Here is a 12,557-nt window from a genome sequence, read left to right as displayed (position 1 = left end):
GGACTGATAAAGATATTTGACCCTTTAATCTGATTTACTCTTGGACTTTCCCCTTGAGGTGAGAAGCGCAGGAGCCTGGTATCGCTCTGACATCCTAAGAAACTCAGATGCAGAGGAAAGAGGCCGCCGGGTGGACAAGGGTGGACCACAGATGGGACGGGTCCCCTGGGCCGCAGCCGAGGGCAGGAAGGCACGTGCCCCCAGGGTGCCCGCCTGCCCCCCTCCCTCCAGGGCAGTGCCTTCGGGCTGAGTTTCACTGTGGCTCCTAGACCTGGTCCCCACTTGGCACGTGGCCTGGCCCCTGTGCTCCGACGGCCTTCCTAGGATCCAAGTCTGTCTGTGACCGGCGGGGCTACTGCCCATCTTGCGTTGTCTGGGAAGCAGAGTCCACATTTCACCACGGACAAGCCGAGTGGCCTTTCAGAGCCTCGGCTTCCTCGTTCACCGGACGTGGGAGAGCGTCCCTTCCCGCTCTTCCTGCCGAGGCCCGGCCTCCCCACGGGGATCCTGCTCGCCGGCCGGGTGCCCGCCGGGCGGCCACCCTCCGCACCGGGCCCCTCGCGCGGCGCCTCTGCCGTGCATCCGCGGCCTGACTGCCGCCCTCGCCCTGTGCCTTCCCGCAGACGTGTCCAGGTGCGTGGCCGAGAGGAAGTACACCCAGGAACAGGCCCGGAAGGAGCTGCAGCAGGTGTTCATCCCCGAGTGCAGCGACGACGGCACCTACAGCCAGGTGTGCAGCCCGGGGCGGGGCTCTTCCCTTCTGTCTCAGAGTGGTTCCTCCCGAGGGGGTCGCTGTCGTAAACAGGGCGAGTCCTCCCCCGGCGCAGGTGCTCCTGTCACGGCTGTGCTTTCCCCCCTCACTGCTGGGAGACGGACCGCACGGCTTCCTCCAGGCCGGCTCACGGCTGAGCCTGCAGCTCCAGTTCAGTGTTAGTCATGGAGGAGAACGCGCCAAGGTCACGTCCAGTTTCCGGGGTCGCCTCGTTAGTCAGTGGCGGCGTCCGATCGCCCGGTGCTCTACCTGGAGTGTGTCAATAGTGTTATCGTCAATACTGTGATTTCTTATTAAGGGAAACAAATTCCTGAAATACTGTGCTAACTGACACAGCTTCTGGTAGGAAAAAAAACCACACACACACAAGACAGGATCTGCTGTGAGCCATCCAATAATTATGTGACTCTGTATTTTACAACAATCATTTGACCTTTGAAAGACTCAGGAAGGAGAGAGAGAGACAGAGAGAAGCTGGAGCCATGGGTGGTGCCCACGCTGGCTGGCTGGTGGTGGTGGGGAGCTGGGGCCGTGACAGGACATCCCGCCGGCAGCCGGACCGCAGTCTCCTGACTGTCCTGACTCCTTGGTGCCTGGGTTTCCCTCTTGTAAGATCCGGGCTCGGGCCCCACTGCAAACATGAAGGATTAGACACTGAACAGTTACGGGCTGGCGCCCACCGGCGTTCACTATAAACACCTCTGGTCCCTTTCGTCCCTACGGTCCCAGGTTCCAGAGCATCACAGGTTGTTTGCCGGGTGTTCAAACGCAAGGACTCAGGAAGCATCAGGCCTCCTGGACCTGCGTTGGAGTTGAGGCTGGGCTGCAGGTGGCGGAGGGGGCCTTGCGGAGGGCGGGCGCCGCTCGCACTGACCGCCCCGTCCCGTCCCGTCCCTCCTGCAGGTCCAGTGCCACAGCTACACGGGGTACTGCTGGTGTGTCACACCCAACGGGAGGCCCATCAGCGGCACCGCCGTGGCCCACAAGACGCCCAGGTGTCCCGGTAGGTCCAGGTGAATGTACGAGGTGAAACTGCTACTGACATTGTTGGCTGCTTTCTGATCATCTTACCAATGTTTGCTCAAAACTGAAAAGAAATTCAGTTTAGGTGGAATTTTGAGGAATGTTGGGAATGGATTTGAGTCACTGGACAAAGCACAAAGTATGATGAAAACTTTGTTTTTAAGAGAGCTTAGGAATGGAGGATCTGGGTCTGAACCACGGTTGGTTATGGCAATTCGGGACTCTTAATGTTTAGAAATAACCACAAGGACTGTGGTCATCAGTGGGAAGGACCAAATGCTTTCATTGGCCGAGAAAAGCGAACGTTTCTGCGTTTGTATGTGGATCATTCGTCACAGACCCCTTTCCAGACGGTTTATTTGTGTTATTTTATTACCGAGGGCCTCATGTACTGAAGGTAATAATATTGGCAGGAGAAGAATCCATAAAATGGTCTGTTTTCCATTAATATTTTACCAAAAATGTTATAAAAGATTCAGATGATTTTTGTTTGAAAATGGTCTGCAGCTTGAGTTTTGATTAATTGGTAAGGGAGACCTATCAGACCATGTATGAAGAAATTTCATGATCCTTGTGTCACAATGACTAGATTAAGCTTACTAGGGAAAAACATACTGTTATGTAGCAATACAAAACATCTTCCTGAATTTTCACGTAAAATACTGAAACGTGTATTTACAGTTTACTTTTAGACCCCTTTTCTGTTTCAAGAACAGGCATCTTATAATTAGAAATTCTGTTCATGATTCAGACATTTATACCAGGAGCCAAGGCACAGGTCAGAACTCATAACTGCTTCAGAATGATGACGTCCGTAATTAGCAGTAACACAAAACCTAATATTTTAAGTGACTGGTCATCACTTAAAAGCCAGGGGGTGTGCATAATGTGGAATTAAAATATACTTATTTTTAAAACTGTTTTGTCATCCAAGATCTAAAAATTGCTGTAAATATATTTTTAGTGAGCTTACATTTGCACCTAATAATTCTTTTACAAGCTCATGGAGTAAATGAAAGAGAAAAAATTAGCATAATGAGTTGGCCTCTGTGTGTGTCCCTCGCTCTGAAAGTTACTCGCAAATGCTTATTTCATTTCAACCAAGTAACAGCATTTTGAGTCAAGCTTAGCCTTATTTTACGAAGGAGACAACAGAGGAGATGCCTATTTCTGTGATTTTCGTGACACCTTTGAGAAATTAAGTAGTGTCTGAGAGAACTTTCTTAGAAAACCATGAGCAAAGTTGGCTGGATTTCTTATAACTTCCCTGTAACACTTTGTTTCTAGAATCAAACCACTGTACTGTTCACTCACATTTTTTCCAACCAGGTAGCAGCGATATTTTGCTGTATAGAAATGCTCCATTTTTTTCACTGCCCATGTGGACTTTTTTGTTTCAAGTGATGGGTTATGGAAGAAAGAGTATTCTTCCCTTTTGCTTAGAATCTGGTGTTTATTGCATGGAAAATGCCAGCGGGGGCGGCGAAGGCGTGTCTCTGAGGACACTTGTGATGTGGGCAGGGCAGGCTCCCTCCCAGACCGAGACCGAACTCCCTGTAGGAGTGCCTCCCTTTTCACCCCCGTGGCTTGGTTTTGCAGCTTGGCCAGAGTTATGGGAACATTCTATGAATCCCCAGCTGTATTCATGCTTTTATTCTGCAGAGATATGGGTGGGGGAGAGCAGGTGCCTTTGCTCGGAACACATGTGGAAACTGTGCGCTGCAGGGGGTGGTTGAGAGAATCTTGGTATTAAGGGAGAGTGTTGGGAGTCCTGAGTGCACGCACACACAGAGTTTATGATAGACTTTTGTAACACAATGGAACATAACTTCCTACCAGGTACTGACACACCCTCACCAATCTCGTGCAAGAGCGTGGCAATGAGCATCACTTTGCGAGAGATTGTGGTTAACAACGTGCATGTCAGCTGGTCACTTTCCATCTGCAAACCCCCAGGGGCGTCCTCCTCCCTTCCCTGGGACCCTGGCTGGCACCTGCTGGGGCTGACAAGCTTTGTCTACTCTCTGTAGAGCGTGGGAATGATTTCCATCTAGTTTATTACAACTAGATAAACATCAGCAGTCAACAGTGGTCTTTGGCCCTGGAGTTCGCAGGGAGCTTACCATATAAGCACATTCTATAGAAATTTGAAAATCAGAAAAAGATATTAAAACTTAGCAATAAACAATAACAGTCACTTAGAATGCATGTGTGTGTTTATTATGAACTGGTACAGACACACATTAAAACTTAGCAATAAACAATAACGGTCACTTAGAATGCATGTGTATGTTTATTATGAACTGGTGCAGACACACGTTGCAACAGCCCCTGGGGAGGGCGGGGGACATCCACTCACGGCTGATTTCCGTGGAACAGAGGGGGCCCCAGCATCCACGTCCCCCCGCCCACTCCTCCCAGAAAGACCTTCAAAGGGAAGGCTTTTTTTATTTCACAGTCATGTGTTTTTAAGCCATTAATGCAAAGCACCAAATTCCTATGGATCAGTAAGAAGAATGGGATAATGAGGCCATCTAGCAGAAAAAGACAAGTCTTGAACAGGCAGCATTTTATAAATGAGGAAATTCTAGGGACCAGTGCACATAGGAAAAGGTGCTTGTGCTCATCGGTAGCAGGGAGATGCAAACCAGCCCCCCAGGGAGACTCCCTGACAGCCAGGAAGGGGCAGCAGCGGTGAACCCCGGGGGACCCCCGACGTGCCCTCAGCTTTGCCCCTGCAGACGGGCCCACTTTGTAGCGGGAGGCGTATGAGAGAGTGTGCATGGCATGCTGGTAGTGATGACCAGATCCTGGAAGCCAACGAGCGTCCACTGGTGTCTGAGGGAGAGATCACGTGCTTGCTTGGCCCACGGGTAGGACAGGAACGGCGAGAACACAGAGGAGCTGCTGCAGTGAAACGCGGCTCCAGTGAGTGTGTCTGCGTGAGGGGGCCGGAGCCCGGAACACCGAAGCCCATTTAAAATTCAAAAACCAGACAACACTCAGCTTCAGTGGTCAGACTCTCAGGACAGCGGTGAGGTGTGGAACGGGGAGGACTTTGTGATGGGAAAGAGGGCTGGGCCTGGGGGTCCCTCCCCCTGCCGGGACACAGTTTCCCTGGACCGAGGGTGGTAAGTCACTGGGCTGTGCGTTTGTGTTGATGCACTTCATGTGTGAGTGTGATGTTTCACAGATTCAGAAAGTTAAAGATGCAAAGCCCATGGAAGGGGTAACACTGATTTAAATGCTCCCCGAGGTTTTAAGTTATCTGACATCCTTTCCCGAGGATTTTGACAGAGGGAAGGTGCTGGATGTCTAGGAAGCGGAAGGGGAGGTGGGGTCAGGACGGCCCCTTCCCTGCAGGGGAGGGATGGCAGGAAAGAGACTGTAGGAGGGTTTGGGGAAGACCAGTGTCAGGGTCAGCATCTGCCAGGGGCCGTGTAGGACGAGGGGGGAGAGCAGGCCGGGCGCCCATGTCGGTGCCGACAGTGGCCGGGCTCACTCACGGGGCTGTCCTGTATCAGCGTCACGCCCCCGAGGTAGAAGTGGTTTTACCTTCTATTTACAGGTGAGAGCCTGACCTGAGGCCCCTGTGCATGTAAGTGACGGGGCTGGGATTTAAATCTATGCTTTTGTCTCCATTGCCTACATTTTCTGCCAGATACTATAATGTGACTTCATGGGCCTTGAATTCCTTATTTATAAGAAATAATGAGTTCGAATATGTGTAACTCCCAGCTCTGAGCTCCATGACCACGGGGCCGTGTTGTCCAGGCCCCAGCGAGGTGCTTGCAGGACAAGGAGGGCCACGCCCCACCCACTGCGGTGACTCCTCGGTGGCCCTGGAACCCACCACCTGCTTTAAGCAGCTTTCACCAAGTCAGCGCACTTCCTGGACCACTGTTGCTCGGGGGGCTGACAGGTAATCGCACAGATTTTCACAACGAGGGGCGACCTGCCTTGTCTCTCCTTCCAGCCACGGACTCGGGCTCGTAAATCTCAGTGGAGCTCAAGCCTTAGGGGGCAGGGAGCTTCGGGGGAGACGTTGGCCCCTTTGGCCCCCGTTGGCCCCTGCTTCCTGGTGACGGGATCATTCCCACGCGGTGAGGACCCTGAGAACGGGATCAAAGCCGTCCCTTCAGTGAGCGGTAGCGGCCAGGCCCCGTGACGCTCGTCCCGCCTTAGAAACCCACCCGTCATTTCTCGTTAACGACCATCTCCACCAGCAGCATTTACCGAACCTTTGCCAGGCCAGGCGCCCACAGCCGGACCCACCCGTCGAGGACCTGGGAGTTCCGTGCGGAAGCCGTGGGCCCCCAGAGAGGGGCGACCCACCGTCCGGAGAGCACAGGGAGGCGTCTGGAGGAGACAGTTCCCAGAGGAGAGGGGCAGAACGGTCTCCTTCCACAGCTTAGCCTCAAGGGGCCCTGGGTCTGCTCTTCGCCTTACCAAGTCAGGTGGGGAGGTGAGCAGGGGCGGGAAGGGCTTTCCCTCTTCTGGGGAAGCAGCAGCATGTTGCCCTGAGACGCATTCAGGACCAAACAGCTGCTCTTTGAGCTACATCCAGACGCACTCCCAGCCCTGCCCTGCCTGACAGCAGGCGCTCCTGGAGATGATACCCCCGGCCCTGCTGGTCTAGACCATGGGTCTGCTGTGGGGAGGGGGCTTCACTTGCACCAGGGATGCTCAGGACGGTCAAGGCAGTGCCAGGCAGCCCACTGGGTCTTCCCTCCGTCTTTCTTGCTGCTGAGGGGCCGGGTCCTCAGGTCTCCATCCGGGCACAGCTGATTTATATTTATTCTGTAGGGATTTTCTCTTGTTCTTCTTTCTAAAGATTTGAAGACTGACACTGCTGGGGGCGGGAGGAGAGCTTAAAAACAAAGGACTTTTTTCCGAGGGAGGATTTCTGTAGCTGACCCATTCTCGATTAATTGGAAAGAGCTTCGGGGTTTTAATCTCATCTCCCTCTGTTACCGTGCACCCTAGCCAAGAGTTTATTCCTGGCGTGAGTACAAAGCAGTCGAAGACATTGTAAGCCGAGCCTACATGCAGGAACTCTTAATATTATGATATCCAAAGAATCTTCATATGTAACTCAGCTTGAGGTATGCGTTTGAAGTAAGCTACAGACCTCGGGTTATAGAAGAGACTGAGCAACACCCATAACTGCGGCTTGAGATTCCGCCCGCACCGCCATGCACCCCTCTTTAAACCAAGGCCAGTCGTAGGGACAATGTTTCCGGGGAAGGAGTGGAAATCTTGTTCAACCGGCCATGGCCACATCAAGTGTTTGAGGAGTTCCTTCTCGAAGTGTAGAATACGATCTACTCATTGATTTTAATGATAGAAAGAAAGCTTTGCAGGAATGAGCAAGTCAGTGGTCGTTTCTGGGAGTTTACTCAGCTCATATGCATTCTGATGACAGCTTCTCGGACCAACTTCTAAATTTGGGTTTTGGAAGACCTGGTTATAATGACAGAGAAACTTGGATTAGACTGAATAACTTTTCTATATGTTATTTGCGTTAATTGAACTATGATCTTTGCATTTTCCTACCATGCCTAAAGTTTTGGCCACTACCTGAAATGGTGGAACTCCATGTTTGTGTGAATATCCTTATGAGTTCTGAAAATTTTCACTTTATAAAGAGAAGCTGTTTTTTTCACCAGTGAATGTCCCTGGTAATAAGTTAAGGGCCCTCCAGAGCTGAGGAACTTGAAAGAAAGATCCAGAACAACTGAATTCCCAAATATTGAAATCAACAACACAGCTGTGCCTCTGAAGTACCTCTTTATGAGAATTATTCAAATGCACATTCAGAGTCGTTTGCTTGATGGGAAAGGTTACAGATCAGAGGGAACATTTTTTCCCGTCAAAATGGCTTTTTCTTCAGGCTTAACAATTCTTTTCTTGAAAACGATATTTGTTAAAATAAAACATTTGAACACCTACTGGTGAGGAAATGTGAAAACAAACAACTGTAACAAGACGTAGAAGAGGCACTGAATGGAGCCCGCGTTTCAGACGGAGGTGAGCCCCGGGGGAGGGGTTGGCTTTGCTGCCAGTCTTCAGTGCAAACTTCTCTAACGAAGTGACTTTTTAGAGAAAAATATACATTATATTACTGTCTAACGCCTACTGTTATGACGATTTTTGAAGTATTGAGGAAATTCATTTTACATCCGTGATGAGAAAAAATAGTAATTTGATACAGCCAACATGGGATATGTAAAATTTCTGATAAAAGTTCCAGATTGTGGAAATTTCAGAAGGTGTTTAATTGACACTGAAAGATTTTTTACAAATTAAGTCAAATATTCAAGGAAAAGATCACGAGGTGCGGTTATTGTGCTAAACAAGACTTAGAAGCCTGTTTGAGAATCAGCGTTAAGGACCTCTGATGACCCCGTCTGACCAGCACCAGCCAGGAGCCGGATTTTCCCTTGGCCCTTGACTGGCCGTGGTGCTGGGGCATGTCTGTGCCCAGAGCCACAGCTGTCTGTCTGTCTGTCTTTTCCTTTTCAGTTTGGACTTCTTTTGAATTATTTATTTACCTGATGGGCAACATTTTGGTGTTGTTAGTTTTCCTTTCTGGAAAAAAGTACTTTCTGGTGTATAATAGTTGATTTATATTATATTCTGCTCTATTATTGTACTCCATTATACATTTAATTTGGTGGCTACTTTTTAACTGCATCTTTCATTACTTTAAAAGCGTACTCTATAAACTGTCCTCTTCCACACTTAAGCCATAAATAGCTTTTTTTCTCATATTTTCTAATATTTAACAAAACTTCATAAAATAAATTAAAAGGTCTTTTAGAAGTAAATGGTCCCAGAACATATAACTCTATATAAATAACAATGGCTAATCTCTTCCAGAGGTATCCCCTATTTCCGCATTAAAAAACAAGTATATGTATTTTCCTTATTTTTTTTAAACAAACAGAACAATTTTTTATGGCACCTTTTTAAATGTACAACTGCCATGGTCAAACGTTGGGAAGATTCATGAAGCTATTGACTGTGAATGACCCTGTTGCAAGAATGATCGTGATGTTTGTTTTCTCTGGCCATTGAAATACGTGAACATTCAGACATTAAAGTAAGAAATATAAAACAAAGACATTAAAGTGGACACTGATGGAAAGTAAATCCAGAAATAATCTCTCAATTTTTTAAAGCAAAATTTGTGATTTGCTTATTTCTTCTCTTACCATCTTGAGAGGGGATGCTCAGATGTGGGACAGTCAGGGTGCTCAGCTCAGAGTGAATGAAGTCTGAACATCCCTTTTGTCTGAAGCCCATGTAGCCAGGAATCCCAACTATTCAAAGGCAGAATCACTAGGTAAGACAAAAGACCCAGGGAGAGTAAACCCAAGGGGACACCCCCTGTCCTTCGGCACCGGGCGGGCCTTCTTCCAGCCCATCAATTTTGCAGCGGCTCACTGCGGGGAGACGAGCCGGTTTCGTTTAGTTTCTGGGTCCACAGAGATATAAAAGTAGGAAAACAGGAGACATCCTGGTGGGTCTGCGGGAGCCGCTGGGGCTTGACAGACAAGACATAGACAAGTTCATAATAACAAAAAGAATACAATAATAATAATCACTGCAGAGAGCGCAGGCCAAGCCCTTTTCCTTGGAGCTCTGGTGCCCAAACTTTGGTCCACAAAGGGCTTGACAACACAGATTCCTACTCCCCACCCCAGAATTTCTGATTCCATGGGTCTGGAGGGACGCCTGAGGTCTCGTATTTTGACAAGTTTCCCAGTGAGGACACTGGTGCTCCTGGGCAGAGGGTCAACAGAGAGCCCCTACCTGCAGCGGCCCGTCTCCAGTGTCAGCCCCTGGCCATCCCTGGGCAAGGGACACAGGGCCTGGCTCCGTGTCTGCTCCAAGTGGCCTGACCAGCCGGCTGGGGCCCTAGCTCAGTCACACCACCCGGACGTCACCTGAGCTGAATAGGAGCGTCTGGCCCGAGCCCCTCGGGCGTCTGGTGGAGGAAGATGCGCTTCGGCAGGTGTGCCTGGATGCTGAGAAGGTGGGTGTGGCTGCAGGGGTTCCCCAGGGGCAGCGGGCAGAGCTTCCCCCGGGGCACCCAGGTCTCGGAAGAATGCCCGAGGCCTCCCCGGCACAGGGCTGGGTGGGCAGTCTGGAGGGGACCTGGCCTGAGAGCCCCAGCGTCGGCCCTGGAGAGGCACGCGCCTTTGCGCCTGGGCCTGCCGGCCGTGCTCCAGAGGATGCGCGTGCAGCTCAGAGGGACCACTGCTCGCCCCCTGGACTGTTCGCTTCACTGGAGACGGAGGGACCAGGGGCCCCGGCGCCCAGTCCAGATGATCCTGTCTTTGCTGCCCTGTAGATCAGGTCGCCTCACCCACTGCCCAGCTGGACCTTCCTGGAGCCCGTCCCCCGGCCTCTGGCCTCGCAGGGCGGCTCAGGGAGGGCCCTGGTCACAGCCTGGTCACTGGAGTGTGTCCTCAAGGGTTCTGACTGCAGAGGGCAGGCTCTTTCTTGCGTCAGAAGCACTGGGTAAAAAGCTCTGGCTTTGTGGGTGGTTTCTGCCGAGGGGGAAAGCTGGTGAGGATGGGAGTGAACAATGAAGGTGGCTGAGATGTGGGGTGAGGCGCCCAAGGTCACGGGGCGGTGTCTCACTTTACTCGGCCAGCGGGGTCCAGCTGGGGAGGGGCCGGGGCAGCACACGGCCCCGGGGCTGCCCTGATGCCGTTCTGAAGGCAGGTGGAATGGGCCACGTGGTGCTCGGACTTCCCAGGTTTTCAACTGCTTTGACCCAAACATTAACTGAGTTGCATCCCCATCAACTTCGGGAAGTAAACGGCAGGGCATAACGCCATACTGATTTACTAAAAGTCACCCCAACAGCTCCCACTGTACATGCAGGTTCAACTGTAGGACTGCCCCCAGCACCCACAGAAGGGCCCTGGGCCTGGGCTGTTTTCAGGAACTCTGGCTCCAACGTGGACTCGGCGCCTGGCCCTGGCATCCCCAGCACGTGTTCCAGGCAGGGCCCTTTTCTGCCTCTGCTCTCCAGTCCCTGGGCCTGTCCACAGCCAGGAGTGCGTAAGCAGGTCTGAAGTCAAGCAGTGCTGTCAGGAATGGCCAGGGTTGCATTAACCTTCAGGTTACGCCCAGGCCTTCCACACGCGGGCTCTGCGCACTGGTCTCTGCAGAGGCCGAGGTGAGAGGGGAGCCTGCCTGTGTCCTTGCAGACAGAGGATGTGTGTAGAAGGACACAGACATGGAGTTTACAGAGAGGCATCTGGAGCCCGCACGCTGGCCAGGCTCTAAGGCCTGCTGTGCTCCTGTCACTGCCGGCCGGTGCTCTTGGCTCCCCTCTGCTGTCCTTTCTGCCTCATGGGGGTTCTCCTTCCAGCCTCCTTGGGGAGGCCAGCCCTGACTGCTCAGACCAGGTTAGTTCCCCTGTGGGCTAAAAGCACAGGCGTGGACCCTGGGTCTGCCACTTACTGGCCAAGTGACCTTGGGCTGTTACACGTCTCTGTGGGTCTCAGTCTCCTCGTCTGTCTAATGGGTATAATAGTGGCACCTACTTCAGGGTTGCTGCCATCATTAGATGACTTAATGTATGTGCTGTGCGTAGAATGGTGACCAGCACACAGAAGGAACTGTATAGACTATGTACACAGCTGTAATATGAGTTATTTGAATAATTTCTGCTTAATGCCTATCACTCCAAAGTAGATGGAACTTTTTCGTGCTGTATCCCGTGAACATGTTGAATGAATGAATGAATGAAAGCAAGTGGCCACAGAGAGGCCCATGTCACGCAGGTATCCTGCCAGTGGCTGCACATTTTAACCATTTGCTGTTGAGTGGAGACAGCCTTGCTCTTTGTTGCAAGCGGCTGTTACCCTTTTGACCTATAAAATATACATACGTGAAGGGAGAGGCCACAGGAGGAATAAACAACATGCAAATACCTGAGTGTCCTGAAATATTTTAAGTGAAAAGTCATTGTGGCCTCGTATGTGTTGATTTCTCTGCTGGCTTCTTCCAGCCTGTGAGGGAGGTCCCCACACTGCCAGTTTACGGATGAGGGAACTGAGCTTTCTGCCCAGGGCACAGAGCTGGTAGGTAGTGGTGTTTGCCCTGCCACACACGTTCCGCCCTCTTGCCACAACACACAGTCGCCGTGGTCAGCCACGTCATCCACACGTGGTCCTGACCAGACAGTGGTAGGCAGAGCAGCCAGACAGCTCCTGAGAAAAGCCCGAAGTCCTTACCCTGGAGGAAGAGCCTAGAAGGATGGTGAGACCTGGTTTAGGTGCAGAGCTTTGTGGGACCTCTGCTTTCAGAGCCCAGGGTCAACAGTCTAGTAACCTAGCTCAAAGGAGCAGGGAGAGAAATGCCCGTCCAGAAGATACGGCAGACTGCAGCCTCTGCTTCGACTCCCTTCCTTCCTTCTTCCTCCTTCCTTCCTTCTTTCTTTCTTCTCTCTCTCTCTCTCTCTCTCTTTCTCTCTCTCTCTCCCTCCCTTCCTTCCTTCCTTCTCTCTCTCCCTCTTGTCTCACTCTCTCTCCCTCTGGCTGAAGCAAAGCCATGTGACATTGCGAATCTGCTCCAGGACATGAGATTCCAGAAAGGAATACATCACTGCAGCTCGTTTAACTGTGCTCTGAAGGGCCATCAATCTGCTTGCTAAGCAAGTGCCTGCCTGCAGTGAGCTGACCTCATTAAACCCTCTCAGGGCTCCTCTGGCTGCACGCCTTGCAACCCCTCGGCCCCT

General features: G+C 51.3%; 1 protein-coding gene across 1 annotated transcript in view; it reads left to right on the top strand.

The window, feature by feature from the left end:
• Nucleotides 1-12,557, top strand: part of SMOC2 (SPARC related modular calcium binding 2) — a 156,111-nt gene that overhangs the window by 54,791 nt on the left and 88,763 nt on the right. The window contains exons 3-4 of the mRNA XM_082633201.1: nt 624-730; nt 1,676-1,775. Coding sequence (XP_082489327.1) covers nt 624-730; nt 1,676-1,775 — 207 coding nt within the window. The remainder of the gene's footprint in view (nt 1-623; nt 731-1,675; nt 1,776-12,557) is intronic.

This window comes from Mesoplodon mirus (genome assembly GCF_964341445.2).
Source record: "Mesoplodon mirus genome assembly, chromosome: 10".
NCBI lineage: Eukaryota > Metazoa > Chordata > Mammalia > Artiodactyla > Ziphiidae > Mesoplodon > Mesoplodon mirus.
This window is presented reverse-complemented; position numbering and strand designations above follow the sequence as displayed.